General features: G+C 36.6%; 1 protein-coding gene across 3 annotated transcripts in view; it reads right to left on the bottom strand.

Annotated features, from left to right (window-relative positions):
* Positions 1–21,544, bottom strand: part of LRP6 (LDL receptor related protein 6) — a 170,282-nt gene that overhangs the window by 10,255 nt on the left and 138,483 nt on the right. For 2 of the 3 annotated variants that reach the window (XM_018048470.1, XM_018048472.1), the window contains 7 exons: positions 20,950–21,152; positions 18,691–18,902; positions 17,634–17,824; positions 9,993–10,202; positions 7,670–7,795; positions 2,749–2,985; positions 1,774–1,884 (listed from right to left, as the gene is read on the bottom strand). In XM_018048470.1, coding sequence (XP_017903959.1) covers positions 1,774–1,884; positions 2,749–2,985; positions 7,670–7,795; positions 9,993–10,202; positions 17,634–17,824; positions 18,691–18,902; positions 20,950–21,152 — 1,290 coding nt within the window. The remainder of the gene's footprint in view (positions 1–1,773; positions 1,885–2,748; positions 2,986–7,669; positions 7,796–9,992; positions 10,203–17,633; positions 17,825–18,690; positions 18,903–20,949; positions 21,153–21,544) is intronic. The other variant, XM_018048471.1, reaches the window with a different exon arrangement.

The raw sequence follows: 21,544 nt of genomic DNA, 5'->3' as shown, positions 1-21,544 counted from the left end.
TGATCTCACCTTTACATATGTCAGCTTCTGCCAACACACCTCAAGACAGCAGCCTATATTTCGGCAGTCCAATTTACACGTTATCTCTCAAAAGTGCCCATTTCACTCTGGTTTTGGGCAGGACAAGAGAGTCCCTCTACCTAGAATGCAATCTCTCCACTTAACTGCACAAGTAAGGCTATTCACTGATCAACACCCAGCCAACCTTACCGCATTTTTCTAAGATGTTTTCCTTGCTGAATCCCATCTTCATTTCTAAAGATCTGACCATTCTCTTCTTTGTGCTACTCCTTGTACAGATCTCTATTATAGCGTATTTATCATTACTCATCACACTCCTTTATCAATAACACCTACTCTGATTTAAGCTGTTTCACACAGATTAAATCACTCAATCCTCTCACAATCACCATACTAAATATTATCTTCATTTTAAAGATGGAGAAATTGAGATCTAACAAGAGCAAATAATTTACTGGTGGAGTTAGAATTCAAATCCATCTGCCTGGCTTGAACATCCCTCTTCCTACCCTCCTCTGGCTACAGAGAACTCTCAAGGAACTTCGCACAGGTGCGATGTACCCTCACCACATAGCAAGTACTCAGCAAGGTCTGCTGAATAAACGGAAACAGATCCCAGTAGTCTCAGTGAAGATCCCATTTGAATTTTGTAAAAACATCAGCTTGAAGTCTTTGTCACAATAAAAGAGTTTTAAAATGAGCTCTGTCTAAATTCCAGAAAGTCAGTTTTGACAAGGGAGACCTGGCTTGTGCTGAATGCCATCTGTCAACACTTGACAAATGGAATATTTGGATACATTTCACCTTAGAACGTTAGGCAGTAGTTGTGTACCTTAAAGAAACAACAGGCTATTTAGCCTAAGGTCTCTAGGCTCAGGAATATATATATGTGGTGGCTTAAGTATTCTCAGGCTGTGTTTTAAGGAAGCTCTTAAAGTCACTGAGAGACTGGTAGAAAATTATCCAAGAAAAAAAATGGGAAATTTTAAACATGTGTTAACGTGCAGAAGGGGCTTCCCAGGTAGCTCAGTGGTAAAGAACCCACCTGCCAATGCAGGAGACGTGGGTTCAGTTCTTGGGTTGGGAAGATCCCCTGGAGAAGGAAATGGCAACCCACTCCAGTATTCCTGCCAGGGAAAGCTCATGTAATGAGAAGCCTGGTGGGCTACAGTCCATGGGGTTGCAAAAAAGTCAGATATGACTTAGTAACTAAACAACAAATGTTCAGAAACTCTTAAGTTTAGACCACTAATTTCCATATATTGAAACTGAGAATTTCCTAACCTTAGTTTTCACAAAACAATATTCCTTTCTGATGCTTTGCTAAATGTTTCTGTGAAGATTTTTGAACATAAAAAAACTATCTTTAAGAAATTATTAAATGTAAAATGTAAGAAATCTCAGGTACAAATAACTAATATCAATAACTTCCTTCTTAATAAGAAAGCACTGGTCATAAGTGAACCTCACACATAATGAAAAGGAAAAGAACATTAAAAATTCTCCGTTATCCACCTGCAATGTGGGAGACCTGGGTTCGATTCCTGGGTCAGGAAGATCCCCTGGAGAAGGGAAAGGATACCCACTCCAGTATTCTGGCCTGAAGAATTCCATGGACTGTATAATACATGGGGTTACCAAGAGTCGGGCATGACTGAGCAAGCTTCACTTTCACACTTTCAAGACTAATAAAGTTATTTTAAAAAAGAAAATTCTACCTTAAGAGTAATACAAGGTTTTCATCATACTTACAACAATCCAGTTCATCTGATTTGTCACTGCAATCCAAATTATGATCACATTTTTTGTGTTTTCCAATGCATTGACCATTGGCACAGCGGAACTGATCAATTAAACAGAGTACTGTGGGGAAAAAAATGTAAATAGTTTTCTTAGTTTTGCTATTGTGTAAAATCTGGCAGAAGTCAAAGAGAGCTTTCCAGGCACACGTGAAAAATCAGACTTTTAGAGAAAACTTACAAATAATTCTCTGGGGATTTCAACTGAGAGATAGAAAAGAGAAGAAAAAGCAATTTAGCAGGAAACTTCCTATTTTGTCCTTTATATTAAATTCCATCTTTCACTAACAATTCTGTTAAGAATTAAAAGAATTCTACATGCATTTCTAGACACTAAAAATTTCCAGAGAATATTTTTGTTGTGGTTGTTTTACACTCTGTTAAAAGTTAGTGGATGAGAAGAAAACATGAAACTACTTTATGTTGTTAATAAGTGCGTCATGTGTTTGCTTAGTCATTCAGTCATGTCCAGCTTTTTGCGACCCCATGGACTGTACCCCACCAGGCTCCTCTGTCCACGGAATTCTCCAGGCAAGAATACTGGAGTGGGTAGCTATTCCCTTCTCCAGGGGATCTTCCTGACCCAGGGATCAAACCCAAGTCTCCTGCATTGGCGGGTTCTTTACCAGCTGAGCTACCAGGGATGCCCCATTCAGAGCTCACTGCAAACAAGGACCATTTTTACATACTGAAGGGCTAATCTTTTGGTGTCATTTCTCAACTTCAAAGCTTATTAATGTGTATAGATCTTACACACATTAAGTGAATTAAGACAATTTAGAACATGCTACTATGTTTAGAAATAATAAAGTCAAACACACTTGAAAAACCCCAAATCTACCACTGAATGAGCCAAAGCAAAAGTCTGAATTTCGAACAACTTAATTGAGAAAGGAAATCTGTAACCAGGCCTAGGAATTGAGGATACCTTCACAGTTCTTCTCATCTGACTTATCCTGGCAGTTCGCATCTCCGTTGCACCGCAGGGCACCATCGATACACTGTCCGCTGGCGCACTGGAACTGGGACTCTGAGCACACAGGACAATTGAGTTCATCACTGTGGTCTTCACATTCAGTAAACCCATCACACCGCCAAGCCACAGGGATACAGTCAATTTCTCCCGTGAAACAAGTAAACTGCTGAGGAGAACATGTTGGGGGTTCTTCAAATGAATAGGGGGAGGGGAATGAAAAACACAATCATAGTCACACAGAGGTACTGACATTTACACCTGAGTGAAGCCCATTTAATGATTAACATACACAAAACATTTTATAATAGATAAAATCTATAAATTATCTTACTGAATCGGAAAAGAGATATAATTTTTACACTACTTCACTGAGATTCACTAACTTACACAACTATAAGGCAGAAAGTTTTCTTATATACTATAATTTAAGTAGGAGTACTGAATTTGCAATTTGTTATAATCTCACACATAACCCAGGAATTACCATTATAATCATCCACCTTCAAATATTTTAAAGTTATCTTAGAATTCATAACTTTTCCAGCCCTGAGGTTCTCAAAGAATGATCTACGAACCCTGGGGGTTCCTGACCCGCGACCTCTTTCCAGGGAACTGACAGACAGTATTTTACAATACTAACATATCACTTGCCTTTCTCATTACACGCGCACTGATGCCACGGAAGGTGAAACTCTTGGCACCTTAGCAGACTCGGGGCAAGGGCCCCAAACTGTATCAGTAGCATTCTACACAGTCATATACCATACATACACACGGCGGTGGGGGCAAGGGCCCCAAACTGTATCACCACATTCTACATAGTCATATACCATACATACACACGGCGGTGGGGCATGGGGGTTGCGGTGGGGTAGTGTCATTCAAGAATGTTCTTGATGAATCAGTAAAAAATACTAATTACATTAAAGTCAATTCTCTGAGTACACATCTCCTCCATACTATCTGACAAAATGGAAAACATGTACAAAGCTCGGGCTGCATATCAAGGTTTCCAAAGGGAAAAACACTGAGCTGTAAACGCAACCCAAAATGTGACACCCTTTTAATGTGAAAGAACAAATGGCAGATAAACTATTGATATTTGCTCTTGGGTATTTTGTGGGAAGTTTTTAAAAAATGAACCAGTGATTTCAAACAATAGCAAATCATAATGTACTTTTGTGGCAAATTATACAACAATGGAACTTTTTATCAGAAATTGTAATTTTAGAAGACCTGTATCCAACACTGTTAGCTTGACGGATTCCTAGTACTTAAAAATTCTTATGATGAGATTGGTGGTAATATTAATGTGATTGTTTTGATACTGTATAATAAAATGCATCAAAATCTGATGATCTGGGAATTTCTGAATGGAATTCTAGTATTTCCAAATGACCGAGACACATAAGGTTATAAAATAGTGCATGGATAAAATATCCATTCATGGTACAAAATAATTAATGGATTTCAATATAAGAGACTATGAAAAGTGAACTGATATGGTTTCAAGTTCCACAATGCAACTAACACTATAGAAAACTATCATATGTCAAGATTTGGTGTAGAATTCAATATACATATACATAACTATTTGAAAAGGCTATTTAATTATAGCCTCCAGTTTCCAACTATGTATCTTTGAGGCCAAAATTCTTCATACAGTTCAATGAAGCTACATACTACAACAGACTGAATGCATAAGTAGACAAGAGAATCCAGCTCAACACTCAAAACACTTTAAAAAATGTAAAAACAATGCTATATTTCTCACTAAAATTATTTTGCTTTAGAAAATACCATCAATTTTCTTAACAGTTTTAACTTGAGAACATGTAATGCTTTATTATTATTATTTTTAACAAGTATTTTTTAAAGTTCTTGGTTTCAAATCCTACCACAGTAAACATAGATAAACATAATCTACACAAACAAGCTCTCCTCAAAAATTTTTTAAAATGTAAAAAATATGGTGAGACCAGTTTGAAAACACATTCAGACTGGAAGAAGTACAAAATGAGATGATGGGGAGGTAACACAGGCTCAAATGAAAACATATCTTGAAAAGGTCAAGCAGAGAAATTCAGACTGTGTATTTCATTTGCCTCCACTGTAAAATCTGAGCTTCCCAGGTGGAATTAGTGGTTAAGAACCTGTCTGCCAATGCAGGAGGCATAAGAGATGTAGGTCTGATCCCTGGGTCAGTAAGTTCCCTGGAGGAGGGCATGGCAACCCACTCCAGTATTCTTGCCTGAAAAATCCCAGAGAGAGGAACCTAGCAGGCTACACAATTCAAGGGGTCGCAAAGAGTCAGACATGACTGAGGCATGCATGCATGCATGTAAAATCTACATTAAATCGCAAGAAAAATCTTGTATATAAATTCAAAATTTATTGAATTCACAATTCACTGCAGTTTCACTCTTAATAACAAAAACTGCAAACAGTTAAAATGTCCCTGAACACAAGAATAATAAAACTGTGGCTTACTTGTATTGATACAATGAAACACACTATACAGCAATAAAAAGAAAACCACAGACTGCGGCACTTCACTCACTATAAAAATGAATCTCAAAATATTATAGTAAGCAAGAGAATCCAGACACAGAGTACATACATCATGATTCCTTATGTAAATTACATTGAAAAATAAGTAAAGCTAAACCATGGAGATGGAAACTACTCCAGGAAGAGAACTGGGAGCCAAGACACAGGGAACTATTCTTAATGACAATACTGCATGTCTTGATCTGGGTGGGCTTCCCTGAGAGCTCAGCTGGTAGAGAATCGGCCTGCAATGGAGGAGACCTTAATTTGATTCCTGGTTCGGGAAGATCCACTGGAGAAGGGATAGGTTACCCACTCCAGTATCCTGGTCTGGAAAACTCAATGGACTGAACAGTCCATGGAGTTGCAAAGAGTCAGACATGACTGAGAGACTTTCACTTTCTTTCACTTGAAATGGGTGCTAGTAACATCACTGTACACATCTGTTAAAGCACACTGACTATTCAGTTAATACATATGTTAAAAACAATCACTAAATAGGAAGAAAAAAATACTGGTCTTTTAAAAGACACTTTCTAAATGAAAGGTGATATCATTGATTCAGTTTTATCTGTATCTACATAAAGGCATATTTTTCTAAGATTTGCCTTACTGGAGCAATAATCTAGCATTCTGACATGGAAACACTTGCTTTTTTTTTTTTTTTTTTAATTATGGCTCTGGTGGCTCAGATGGTAAAGAATCTGCTGGCAATGCGGAGACCCAGGTTCAACCCCTGGGTCAGGAAGATCCCCAGAGAAGGGAATGGCTACCCACTCCAGTATTCTTGCCTGGGAAATCCCATGGACAGAGGAGCCTGGTGGGCTACAGTCCCTGGGGTCAGAAAGAGTTGGACACAACTCAGCAACTAACACACACTTTAAGCAACTAGATTCTGTTTTGGGGCCTTCCCTTATAGCTCAGCGGGTAAAGAATCTGCCTGCAATGCAGGAGACCAGGGTTTAATCCCTGGATCAGGAAGATCCTCTGGAGGAGGAAATAGCTACCCACCCCAGTATTCTTGCTTGAAAAGAAATCTCATGGACGAGGAGCCTGGCAGGCTACAATCCAAAGGTTCGTGAAGAGTTGAACACAACTGAGCAACTAAGCACACACAAAATACATGTAACAAGCTTACCATTTTAACCATTTTTAAATGTACAGATCAGTGCATTATATATATTTACATCATTGCGTAATATCTGCTATTTTGGGGACAGATACTTCAAGAACCAGAGCTTAACTTTCCCTGTGCACAAAGCTGATCTCCCCAACTAAACTGCATTCTCTGTGTCAAAGATCTTCACATCTCCTGCGGTCCAGACAGAGATCCTCATAGCTACTACTCAATACATGTCACTTATATTTTTTAAAAAACTTGAAAGTTAGGAGAATAAAGTATTCTTATAATACCATCTTATCAATAATTTTTATATTTTGAATGTAAACCCTTTCAATCTTTTTTTCAGAGATTTACTTTTTATGTAGTTCTCATCACACAATAAAACACCATTTTAATATTTTTTTCCCACCTGAGCCAACTTTGGGCTACATTTTTACATCAGTTTATGATCATAATTTTTAACAGCTACATAAGCTCAGTTATTTTATTAAATCATTTTCCTATCATTAGAAATTGTTTTTAAATTCCCGCCACTATAGAAAACAGTCCTTTTCCGTTGGTTGAATTCACATAGAATTATCCCCAGCAGGAGAATTTCTGAATTAAGGGAATAAATATTATAATGCATTTGATGCTACTATACTATGCTTTAATAAAGGGATACACCTTTGTTGTGGTCCTATGAGTAACTGAACCAATTTCACTACAACATTACTACTACTCAGTGATACCTTAAAAATATATATATATATTTTTTATTGGCTAGATAAGTAAGAGAAACAACAGGCAACTGCTGATAGATCTGAACAGAAGAGTATTCTTTTCACTGGATACATTTGCAACAATGACACATAAACTGACAGAATTCAGTAGATTAAGATTACAGGAGGTGGAATTAATTCTTGTTACCCTTTGAGGGAGCAAAAACTACTTTGTTATTAAGAAATACACTCGTTTACAGTTATGAGTTTCTCCCTAAAAGGGCTCTTCTGCCTTAGGCCCAGGGTCAGGTCACACCTATCTCTGGTCACGATGCATTCAATCTTAGAAAACCCCAAAGCCTAGGATAGTGCAGATGTATGAAATACAAGGCACCAATCAAGTTAGGAGAAAGTAATTTCACTGTCAAAGAATGCTAGACTAAGTTCTGGAACATGTGATTGGAATTACACTTTTAGAAGAAAATAACAACATATTTACCTCCACATAATAGCTCATCTTGAAGAAGAACCAAGTGCATGGGGCAAGAACACCTTGTAGTACCATCTCCCTTTACAAGACAGATATGTGAACAGCCACCATTATCCTGAGCACAAGGGTGCTGTCCTGCAAGAAAAGAGGAAAGAGAAGAGAATGAGAGAGAGAAAAAAGAAAGGGAAAAGAATAGCAAGGGAGGGAGGGAGGGAGGAAGAAAAGCCCAGCCAAAATCAATTATTTATGAGTTACCAAGAAAATCAAATTCAAAGTTCCTTTGGACTTTATTTCCATTGAATATAATTACTCACACCATCTCTACACAATCTACAAGAAAACAAGGACAATTTAAGACACAAAATATTTATATGTAGCCACTGTCTTTACATATTTATACATAAAATATTTTAAAGTATTTAAAGTAAGGTAATGGTACAGCTCATGTTAATTTTTGTGAGTAGGAAAAGCTGATTACTCAAAGTAAAAAAATTGCTGGGGAGAATGCTGAAACCTGGATCTTATTCTCTCTAAAATATAAAAATTCTTCTAAAGATTTTTAACTTTCTGAGAGAGATGATGATTTTGCCCAAAAAGTGTATTCTAAGGAGGAATCTGCTAAAAATTAATAGCTGTTAGAAGAAAAAACAAGTTCACATGAATTCAACCACTCAGAGACCATCAAAATTATTTGCTTGGTCAACCGCAAAAGAACTTGCAATGTTACAAACGTTTGATTTCTTCCTATTTGGGTTAAATTAAATAAATACACTGTCAGGCACATTTCAAAGTCTGTCGCATAAGTCTCCTAAGTTATATTTAATGAAATCATTGCTCTGACTTTTCTACTTAGCTCACGTCCAAAGCAACTTGACAGCTATCATCCCAGAATACCAACAGCAAATGTGGCCACCCATTTATCATCTGATTCTGTCAGTAACACATCAGTCCCGCTTCACTGTATGTTGACAAGATGGAGACAGTCAGCTATGCACAAACGAGCAGACGTGCCATACTACACAGACGTCCCAAAGCAGACATCAGTCCTCGGATCAGAATGTACAACCTATACTGCAGTGTTTCTCAACCTTTTAATTCCAAGATACTCTTGATAAACAATCTCCTTTTCTTTAATGTTTTTAGAAATTTTAAAAAATAAAGTTTTTCTAAATATAAACCAGATTTAAGTGTTGAACTATAAAAAAGACACTCCCCCTGAAATTCTGAAAACACCCATAGATTTTCTGTCATAAAAAGCTCATGTATCAACTGAATACGTAGCCATTACATCATCTCTACCTTATTTCTATTAAATACTCAGCATGAATAACACGTCATAACATAGAATGACAATTCTAACTATTAAATCTCAAATACCTCTAATTAACTTCTAAGTTCACCAACAGTGACAACATAATAGACTTGAACAAGCTATGGCGTTCTCATTCCTGTTTCCTTCTTAAATACTCCAGTTTGATTGGAAAACATTGTGCTGAGAAGTTCAGGAGTGAATACTTCTCTCACTAGTCCTCCATTTTAACATCTGCATTCCTGATATAACTGTGTAAGACCTACAGTAGTGACTGCTGGGACAGTTCATCCGATGAGAGATATAACAGTATTATGTTAATAGAGTTAATAGTATTAATTACTGTTAATATTAACTTATTAATAATGTTGACACTAACTAAAATATTAATACTAACTCTAACATTAATACTGTATTAATAGAGTTAATAGTATTATATTAACACATATTATCTAAGCCAAGATGACTAGTCATTTTTAAGTTTTCAATAATTTATGGCCACTTTCCTAAGCCGTGAATTGCAAAACTTAACCAAAAGGGGAAAAAACGAGCACTTATTAAGCACAGTCTTCTCTAAGTTTATATACTAATTTTTAGTTTGTTTTGTTTTTGTCAAAGAATAGGCTTATTTTTGTGATAACTATATTCATCATTATATAAATGTTAACTTCTGCTTCTGTTGAAACCATGGGGGTGTACGGATACAGGCTTTACACCAGTATTCTTAAAACGGTGAAGGGGAGAAAGACAAAACATGAAAAGCAAGTCCTTGCTGTTCCTGGGTGGGGAGATTTTTGAAAATGAGACACACCATTCCTTTCTCTAACTCTTGTTTTATAGGGAAACCAAGTTTAATATGAAAAAATTTCCAGGCAAGGTTTTAAAGACATGAAGACTTTTTAAAAATGGCAAAACTAGAAGTGTATGAAAATCTTAAAATAGAAGACACACAACATCTTAATTTTTGTCACTTCTAATAACAAACATGAATCTTGGGACTAGCAACACACCATCAGCACTTACTATATTCCTGAAGATTCAGCTCCTTTACCGCGTGAATGTCACTAAGCTGGGCAATTCGAGCCTGGACTTTGGTTCTACCCTCTCGACCTGTCATGTCAATTTTTTCAATCATTTGCTGCTGCTTATCGATCCAGTACAGCCAGTTTTCAAACACAGTCAGTCCCACAGGCTGTAGAATGTTGGTGTCTTCTAATACTATTCGGTTGGCCCCTTGGAAAGGAGAATGTTCAACAGAAATGATTCATGTAGTCAAGTCATACATTCAACAGCAACTGACTGAAAATCCTGTTAAGATTCTAGAAGTACTGAGAAGGAAAATATAATAAGCTCTCCAACAGAAAACTTAAAAATCTTTCTCAGAAGAAAAGATAACAGACTAGACATTTAAGTGCAATCAAGAGCAAATTAAGTGTCCAATACACAGCAAATACTGAGTTCACAGAAATGTAGAAAAGAACTTTAGAGCCATTTTCAAAAAATATTTTTTTAACCAGTCCATTTTTTTCCAAATAAATCTTATGAGGATCTCTAATACATAAAACATACAAAACAGTGCTTCTCTATATGAAGTAGTGGTGGTGGGCAGAGTACTCTGTGTTGTTGGCCACCCAGACCTGCTGAGCACACTCACGGCATCTGTGGAGAACAACAGCCTCACTCACTCACTCAGCCTCTCAGAACACTGGCAAAGACTCATACATTACCTGGTTCAAGCTTCGCCTCAAAATAAGCATTTCTAAAATACCCCAGACACAAAGCCAGCCAGATTCTGGAACGGCAACCAGTTCTGTTACTGAACTAGGAGAAAGTTTTTTCACACCATATACTGAAATCTGTGCCCCACTCCTCACCACCCCAACTGTTTCACCCTCATTCAAACAGAAAACATACATCCATTCGTTCCCTCTTCCTCCTAATCATCCTTCAAATATCTATAGAACTTTTCCCTGGTTCTTAATTGATGAGTTCAATCAAAGAAAGATACTAGCTTAATACTTTGGAAATATCAGGGGAAGTTCCAGGGAATAGCCAAGCATAAAGCTAAGCTTAATATATGACGAAAGGCGGGGACATACATATGAGAAGGCACTAAGTCAACACTCAGATCCATGGAGAGTTAAACACAAGTCTATTTACGCGCCCTCCTAAAAATCTACTAAAATGATAGTAAACAATGAAGGCATAATAGGCATAAGGAAAAATAGGACATAAGAGTAGAAAAGCAATAGAAAATCTACAAGCTGGATAAGAGACAAGCAACAGATCTAGAATATTAATCTCCTATGAACCTCCTTTCAAGTAGCTAGTAGAGGATGCGATCTCTCAGGGAAAAGGAATGAGCCAAAGAAACAGAAACTAGGAAATAGCAGGTTTAGCACCAAGACAACTAGCAAGCACATCTCCGGGATAACGGTGAAAGGAGACTGGCCAAGAGCAAGCCAATCCAGATTGACTGAATCAGGATGATAAAGAGGTATGTCTTCAGTGAAACAGGAAAAAAAAAAAAAAAAAAGATGGATTGGTTGCTGCATCTGCACATATTGAATCAATATTTAAATTAGACAAGAATAATTTCAGAGAGGAAAAAAGCTGCAAAAAGAAATGAAGGTGATGGCTATATTTCTATACCCATAAATAACAAATAATTATGAGCTTAAAAATTATTATTTAATTTTTTTAAAAAACTCAGTTTTTAAGATGAATGGGATAATTTTTTAGCTGGGTGGATGATAGAAAAGTTCATATCGGTATTTTAGTATTATATGGTTTAAGACAGCAAATTCTCATCTTCCACCAAAAAAAGTCAAATTGTGATGTCTAAAATTTAAACATCAAGAAGCAGCTGTTTTAAATCAGATATTTTAAAATGACTCTTGATTAAACCATCAGAGATGCCTCTAAGAGTAGGAACTAACAGGAGGAAGGAGCAGAGCAGTAAACTTGGATTTTGTTACAGGTCAAGTAGCATCACTTGATTTCCACATTTACATGTATTATTTAAATAAAAATTAAAATTAAATTTAAAACAGCAGCAGAAAGAATGATAAAAAAAAAAAAAAAATGAGTTGTTGGTAGTGTAAGGATGGCCTCAACTGAACAACTGGGGAAAATGAGAAGTCAACAGTGTTGCTGGAGGACCCAAGATCTACTCTGAGAGCAGTTAAAAAACACCAGAACCAGCAATGAAAAAACATACTTATTCAACAAACTAAAGCATATACTAAATCTACTCCAGTATAAAAGACTTAAGTAGAAAGACAACCCATGACAAAAGTATAGGATTATTTGTGAATATATAAAAGGAAGGGGGAAAAGAAAGAAAACCCTATCAACATTAAATCAACCTTTTTCAGAAACCAGGAAAAAAGGAAATGTTTCTTTTTATGAGGCCAATGTAACCTTGATGGCAAAACTCCAACAAGTACATTATATTGGTAAGAAAGGAAAATCATGGGGTAATCTTTCTCATGAACACAAATGTAAACATCTTAAAACACTACCAAATCAAATTCAGCAACATAAAAAAGGGATAATGTATCAGGCCAAGTTTGATTTATTCTACAAAAATAACAAGAGTTCAGTTCAACTCTCAGTTGTGTCCAACTCTTTGCGACCACATGGAATGCAGCAGCATGTCAGGCTTCCCTCTCCATCACCAACTCCCGGAGCTTGCTCAAACTCATGTCCATAGAGTCAGGGATGCCATCCAACCATCTCATCCTCTGTCATTTCCTTCTTTTTGCCTTCAATCTTCCCCGGCATCCGAAGAGTCAGCTCTTCACACCGGGTAGCCAAAGTACTGGAGTTTCAGCTTTAGCATTAGTCCTTCCAATGAATATTTAGGACTGATTTTCTTTAGGATGGACTGGTTGGATCTCCTTGCAGTCCAAGGGACTCTCAAAAGTCTTTTCCAATACCACAGTTCAAAAGTATCAATTCTTTGGCGCTCAGCTTTCTTTATAGTCCATCTCTCACATCCATACATGACTACTGGAAAAGTCATAGCTTTGACCACAGTAAGTTGTCTAGGTTGGTCATAGCTTTTCTTCCAAGGAGTAAGCATCTTTCATGGCTGCAGTTACCATCTGCAGTGAATTTAGAGCCCCCCCAAATAAAGTTTGTCACTATTTCCCCATCTATTTGCCATGAAGTGATGGGACCAGATGCCATGATCTTAGTTTTCGGAATGTTGAGCTTTAAGCCAACTTTTTCACTCTCCTCTTTCATTTTCATCAAGAGGCTCTTCAGTTCTTCTTCACTTTCTGGCATAAGGGGTGTCATCTGCATCTCTGAGGCTATTGATATTTCTTCTGGCAATCTTGATTCCAGCTTGTGCTTCATCCAGCCTGGCATTTCACATGATGTACTCTGCATATAAATTAAATAAACAGGGTGACAATATACAGTCTTGACATACTCCTTTCCCAATATGGAAGCAGTCTGTTGTTTCATGTCCAGTTCCAACTGTTGCTTCTTGACTTGCATACAGATTTCTCAGGAGGCAGGTAAGTGGTCTGGTATTTCCATCTCTTGAAAAATTTTCCAGTTTGTTGTGATTCACAGTTACAGACTTTGATGTAGTCAATAAAGCAGATGTTTTTCTGGAACTCTCTTGTTTTTTCTATGATCCAACAGATGTTGGCAGTTTGATTTCTGGTTCCTCTGCCAAGAACAGAACTTCCTTAATCTGATTTTTAAAAGTTACCTGCAGAAAAACCTTAGCAAAAACCTAATAATGAAGTATTGAATGCTTTCTCCTCAAATCATGGAAAGCAAATACAAAATGAAACAAAACTACCTAGAGATTCTATTATTTTGTTCAATATTGTACTGGGCCGGGGGGTGGGGGGGGGGATACCGGGGAGTGGTCCCCAGTCAATGTAGTAAGGCAACAAGGAAAAAACGACTGAAAAAGAAAAAAATAAACTTTCCTCATTTGTAGACAAATGATTCCGTAACACAGAAAATTCTATTAACAATTTAGCAAGATCGTTGGGAACAAACTCAATGCACTAGGGTAGGAGAAGAAAAGAAAAACTGTATTTCTGTATTCCAGCCACAGCCAGAAAATGAAATATTAAACATTCAGAATATTCTTTACCACTAGCATTCAACAGCATTAAATACCAAAGAATAACTCCAATGAAAGATAGGCAACCTCGATAGAGAAAATTACAAAACACTAAGGGAAATTAAAGTTTTAAATATATGGAGGGATATACCATGTTCATGGTTTAGAAGACTAATATAAAGATAACAATTTTTCCTAAATTGCTATAAACTTAAAGCAAGGCCACTCAGAATTCTACTAGGTGTTTCTGTTTTTGGTGGAAACTCAGAGGCTGACTCTAAAATGTATATGGAAATGCAAAGTGTCAACAACTGCCAAGGTAATCTCTGGTAAGAAGTATTAAGGTAGTACTAATCAAGGTAAGAAATACTAAGGATAAACACTGCTAGATAAATCTGCTATAAATTAAGGCAAGACAAAGACAAGGTGACCAAGGGAACATTAGGGTCCAGAAATACTCATACAAATATAATCACTTTATCTGCAACAAAAGTAACAGGAAAAAAGAGTAGAGGAAGAAGGGTCTTCTCAAAAGAGATGGTACTGAATCAGCCACAAGGAAAGCAAAATTAAACCCGTCTCACATTGTGCACAAGAATAAATTCCAAATGGATTAGAGATCTAAAATAAGACAAGTTAAACAAAAAAAATGTTAGGAAAAAAAAAAACAAGAAAATATCTTTGTAACTAAGCAGTAGGCAAACATTTCTTAAACATAACATAAAAGAAACTAATCATACAGGGAAAACTTAATAAGCCGTGCAACACTAAAAATATGACTTCTTTTCATCTAAAGACACCACTGGGAGAGTGCAAAGATAAATCACAAGCAAAGATTTATACAAAACATATCTTTCTCTATAGAGGCAAGTATAAAGATATACCAAAAATTATTACATACGACTTTTAAATGGAAAGATACACCAGTCATAAATGAAAAGATTGAATTCTTTAACCATAACAATTCTCCCTGAATGTATGTAACTTAATAATGCATTAATACACTGAATAAAGAATTTCTAGAAATCAGTAATAGAAAAATGGGCAAAAACTAAGAATTGCAATTCACAGAAGAAACATGAGTGAACAATAAATTAATTTCAATAGCAAAGAGAAAAATTTGTATTCTATTAATAATCAGATATACCTTTAAAAGTATTGGATTGGTAAAAATTCAGAAGTCTAACAGTACCAAGTACCAAAGGAAAAACTCATATACTTCTGGAGGGGATTTTAAACTGATACAATCACTTTGGAGAGCAGTCTGAACAGATATATTCAAGTTGAATATATACATACCACATTACATGGCAATCCCACTACTAGGTTCAGACTACTGCTTTTAATGGCAAAAAATTGGAAACAGCAGTTTAGACAGCAGAATAGAAATAGAGAAACTGCAGAATGATCATACAACGAAACCACTATTTAGCAAAATAACTAACAGATTTGTGGCTTAATAGGGACCATCTCAAAACTGATATATCTGAAAAAGGCAAGTGAGAAAAGAATACAGGAGACTATATTAAGTTTAAAAAGTAAAAAAGTTTAAATTTGTATCAGTATACACAGTAAAAAATACACACACAGAGAGCAAACCATGCATGGCAAAGAAACACATCAAAAGTTGCCTCTTAAGAAAAAGGAAAGAAAACAGAATTGGGGAAGGAGAAGCAAGAGCTTCAAATTCTCCCTATGTCTTTTCAAGAGAGGAGGAAGGGAGGTTCAAAAGCAAATATGGCCAAACACTAATATTTGACTAAGTTGGATGGCAGAAATTCTGTACTTTCTGTATGTTAGAACCATGTCATAATTAAGAGAGGAGAAACAAACAAAAAAAGGTATAGAAAAAAAGAAAGCTAATTCATTACAGTATCAATAATGATAGTGTTTTGGATTTTCTTTTTTTCTTTTCTAAACTGTCTAAAGAACATGCATCACCTCTATTTAAAGAAAAAAAATCCTAAATGAAGAAAAAAAGAGTAAAGGAAAAGTAGGGGAAAAAATCCACTGACATATTAGTAAGGGCTAAGACATGAATATAAGTAACTATTAAACAAATAAGATGGGATATAAGAGATACAGGTGATCAATTAAAGTAAAGAATATACTGTGCAAGGCGTGTGCATGACAGCTTGGAATCAAAGAAAACATAGCGGAAGGGAGTCTTTTGAACCTGACGAGAGAACTTGTTTAGTTTTTGAAAAATTACAAATACATTGAAATATATAAAACTTTAAATGATATAGAAATACTCTTAACATTATTAGCATGCTAAACTTTTAAACCTTTCTCAAGATATATTTGCTTACATATTTTTCAGGGAATACACAAACATACATGTTTACTAATTGTTTATACATATATGTGTAATGTATGTGTATATATATATATGCATGTATGTCTGTGTACAGGATATATTGCATTTTTGGAGGCAATCTGCCAGTGTATATAGTATACAATGCGTGGGCATATATTTATGTCTGTGTCTGTGTGTGTCTGTATATATATAACAGTTTTAAATTTTAAATAAAACTAAATCTTAATAACATTATTACACAACTTAATTTTAAAAAAATCATCCTTCTATGTCACTACACACCTCATCTATTGAATGACTAATATTTCACACACTTAATATACTCAGATGTATTTCTGTACATGTATTCTTTGTACATATTACAAAGAATGCTCAGCACATACCCCTGTACAACTGGTTCGGTATGTAAGACAGCTCTCTGAAATGGAAATTCACCGGCACCTTTCCCTCTGAAAAGGTTCTACCAATTTCACTTCACAAAAGTATATGAGAGCATGCCACTTGTTACCTTTCTGGCCAATGCTGGGAATAGTCAACTTTACATTTTATGGCTCTCATATAGTGTATTATTTTAATTTCATTTCCTTGATCACCAGTAAGGCCACACAGAGTATCTGGACTTCAGAAACTGGGGGTATGGGAACAACTGTGATTGTAAACAGAGGATCGCAGAGAAATGAAAAAGTACATTTGAAGATCAATAAATTATTTAATTTCATTAAAACACATCAAGAATGTTAAGCTCATTTGCATTTATGATGAGTTTGTGAAAGACAAATACCAATGTAAGCATTCAACCAAACTTTTTTTCTTTGGGTTATGAGACTACCCTGGAGGGTTTTTTCAGTATGGCAGTGACATGATTAGAAACCATGCTTTGGAAAATTAATTTAGGAACAGTGTGTAAACTTCCAGGGAGAAAAAATCAACAGGGAGGAGACTAATCATAGGCTAGAATTCAGGCCATAGATGATGAGAAGAAAAGCAGAGTGGAAGAATTAGAAAAAGAGAAGAGATGCATTCGAAACATACTATTTACAGAGCCCAAATCAAGAAAATTGGCAAGTTATTAGATAACAGATGGGAGTAAGCATTTTGATGGTTAAAGAAAAAGTGCTTCCCAACCAACTTGCTGCTGACTACTCTTAGCGAATAGAACTGTAAAGAAATGTGTACAACAGAAGGAAAATACAAATGCTATCAGTGAATCATCTCAATTATTGAAACAGAAATAATATTTCTTGGTTACCTGAAAGATCACTGCTTTCAATTCGCCGGAGATCTGAATCAGCCCAAAAGAGTTTGCCCAATCTGCTATCAAGAGCTAAAGCAATTGGTTTACTTAAACCACTGAAAAAGAGGACCTCCCGTTCTGTTCCATCTAAAGCAGCTCGTTCAATTTTGGGAGACCTTTCCTGAAGATTGGTAAAATACATATACCTGAAAAGAAAGGAGGAAACTCTAAGTTTACTGAAGTAAGAAACCACACAAAATGAGAATATTTCTGTTAAGACAAAAGGAAGTAGAATAATATTGTCATTTTTTAAGGTTTTAGAGTTTTTTAAAAGATCATGGAATACATTTCTTAATTTCAAAAACAGTAACAAAGGTTGCACAGAAGTTCTTAGAGAGTTAACTTTCAGGAATTAATAGAGCAAAATGTTAGACACAGGCACCCTTATGCTTTTGGAATAATACGATAAATGAAAGATATAGCAGTAATCAGATTTGGACCCAAACTTTTAAATTTCTTTTCTAGCCCATTTCATAACTGAAAATAAGTCATATGTGAATTATTTCTTATATTTAACTTCTTCAGTTCATCTCTTGCCTGTAACTCTTCTGAAGTAAGCTACTTTCCTTGCTGAATTCCTTATCATTCATTCATACTCAATTAAGTACTATTAACTGAATGCAAAGCTCTGTATTAAAGACATACTAGTTAGCTCTGTATTAAAGACATACTAGTTCTTATCATAAAGGAATCTAAAGCCGAGAAAATACAAGCCTGAAAATAATCAAGTATAAGGTAAACTGGAAAGGACTGAAGAGGCACAGATAAAGACTAATGGGCATATAAGAGAGGAGGACGTCACATTTGGGGGAGGGGGGCACAGGGGAGATCAAGGGGAAATTACTGGAGGATGACATAGTTCCAACAGTTCTGGAGGTATGGGTAGAAATGGCAGATAAAGCAGTAGTGACTAAGGAAAGACATTCTAGGCAGAAAAACAGAGAAAGCAAGAACATAAATGGGATCAACAGGAAGGCTGATGAGGGTTTCCGACTCCCCCTTGGTAACATACCCTTTTTCTGGGTTTACCACAATGGCTCGAGGTCTGTCTTGCTCGCCCTTTAGCACCACTCCAATTGATCTCCCATCTAATCTCGTTACATTAATGACATTGGTGGCCTCGCAAGTCCAATAGATGTAGCGGCTATAAATATCAATGCTGAGGTCATAGGGCTGGATTTCTAGGTTCTGATTCGGAACTGAGCTCACAACCACAGTAAAGCCCTAAGGAGGGAAAAAGAAACATACACAGAACATGAGACTCCAAGCCAGACAGCCCTGAGATCACTCACAATACTAACACGCACGTGGTCACACACCTGAGTGGAAGTCTTAAGTTTCAAGGGACATTTCTTAGTGCGCATTTCAAATGTTCCCTTGGTTATTATGACATAAAGCAGAAGAGTGATAGAGGCTGTTTTAGTTGCTCTAAGAACATGACAGTGCATTGATGAGACACAGGAGTGAGAAGGTGGCAGCTGTTCCTATAAACTCGAGACAGCTGTGGCTAGAAGAACACTCTAGAAAGGCTCTAAAGCAGTGGTGCTCAACCAGGAGCAATTCTGCATTTGCAAGTGCCCCTGGAGAAGGAAATGGCAACCCACTCCAGTATTCTTGTCTGGAGAATCCCATGGACAGAGGAGCCTGACAGGCTACAGTCCGACTTTGCAACTAAACCACCACCTACCAGGGGCATTGGTCAATGTCTGGAGACATTTCTGACTGCTACACCTATGGGGGTATAACTGGCTTTTAAAGGGGCAGAGGCCAGTGCATGCGTGCTTAGTCAGTCATGTCCAACTCTTTGCAATCCTTTTGGACTGTAGCCCGCCAGGCTCCTCAGCCCATGGGATTTTTCAGGCAAGAATACTAGAACGGGCTGCCATTTCCTTCACCAGGGGATCTACCCGACCCAGGGATGGAATCTGTGTCTCCTGCATTGCAGGGGTGGATTCTTTAACTGCTGAGCCGTCAGGGAAGCCTTGCTGAACATTCTTCAGCCTTGCTAAAATGTGATATATAGGTCAGACCTCCCCCACACAGAATTATCCAGCCAAAAATGTTAATAGTGCATAGTTGAGAATCTCTGCTCTAGAGACAACAGCAGTTAGTCAGGGCTACAAACCACATCTATCAGTCATGTCCTCTAATCCTCAAATCTACCCCCTCAAAACAATTAAGAAAAAAAAAACACACCAGGCACTGTTCATCTGTTTTATCTGAATAAATGGTAGTTTATTTACTCAGCATCTCCAAGGTAACACTCCTTACTGAGGCTGTCTCATTTATTTGCTACGTCCTTGGCTATAAAACAACAGTTACAATTTCTATCAACTAGTTATCAGCCAATCAGTCCTGACCTACACAGTGTAAACTGCATCTGTAATATACAGCTATAACTATACCTTGAATTATCTCTCAGCAGACCTAAATACATTATCTCCTCGCTCTTTTTTTGGTCAGATCAGATATAAAAAAAAAACTAGCAATCTAATTTTCATACATTAAAAATCTAACAACATTAATGCTACAAGGAAGATGATAAATAATTATTTATAGTGATCCTGGTATAATACTGCCTGGACACAAAAAGAAAGCAAATTATGGACAGTGGTGTGTGACTCATGATTAGAATGTAAGCACAGATAAGATGTGTTGATAATACTTTCATTCCTATGCCACAGTCACCAAGTAATATTTACCAAAACAAAAACAAAACCAAAAACCATTAGATTAATAACAACATATCTTAGATGCTTTTAATTTTACTGAGATTGTGTTTTATGTTTCCCATTCTCTGAAACTTTTAAATGATAGTTACTAGTAAAAGAACTACTATTTATAGAGTACCTATTGTGTAATAGGTAATGGGCTATATGCTTTACATTCTTTTCACCTAAAGATTCGTAAGAATCCTAGTGAGTGACAGAGCTGAGATTAGAACCAAGGGTCTGTTTGCTTTCAAAGTTTCCAACACTCCATGTAAACGAAACAAAATATAAAATGGAATATAAATGGATATGCGTGGACTGACAAAGTCATTCTAATATATGAGCAGAAGTTATTTTAATACAATACAATCTTCATTTCAATAGCACTAGCAAACAACTGTTTACTCAAAGATCATTTAGGAGAGAAAAAGTGCTGCCAGGTTCAGAATTCCAGCTTTACACACACACACAAGCAGAGTCATTGCATAAGTAGACTAGGATGGCTAGTTGGTCCAATAACTACACAGAAGAACCGGATTTTGAACTGAGCCCTGGATTACCTGGCTGCCATCTTCTTGTGCTTTTCGGATCATGTTTTGTCTTGAGTCAATCCAATAGAGTTGCTTGTCCAGGGGGTCATAGTCAATGGCCCGGACATTCCGAAGGCTGTGGATAGGAAGGATGATGTCAGGGCTCTGCTGTTCATCAATCACCATGCGGTTGATGGCGCTCTTCTGACTGAAGAGCAGGAAAGTAGTTGGAGCTTAAAGAGAGAAGAAAGCAAATATGAAACAGTTATCCTAAGTCTCAGATCACTCAAAGATTTGATTGGTCTGTTGTCTGTATCTCACAAAAACAGACATGTATGTTGAAGACCTGTATGAGACAAAGCCCTTTGGAATGCCTTCAGAACTCTTAGAGGAAACACTGATCACACTCTGGATACTAAACCAGTTATGAATTTTACGCTACGACACAGCCAACTAGCCAGTTTTTCTCTGTCCAATGTCCACAGTGGCATCATCACAGGACACCTGATTTCAATGAAGCATTTGACAAACAAAATTCCCCTGTCTACCAAGTAAATAATCCTAACTCCTCCCTCATCTATTCTTGTGGGTGAAAGGAAGTCTGGGTCTCCACAGGTCAAAAAAG

Source organism: Capra hircus, chromosome 5, assembly GCF_001704415.2.
Source record: "Capra hircus breed San Clemente chromosome 5, ASM170441v1, whole genome shotgun sequence".
Lineage (NCBI taxonomy): Eukaryota > Metazoa > Chordata > Mammalia > Artiodactyla > Bovidae > Capra > Capra hircus.
This window is presented reverse-complemented; position numbering and strand designations above follow the sequence as displayed.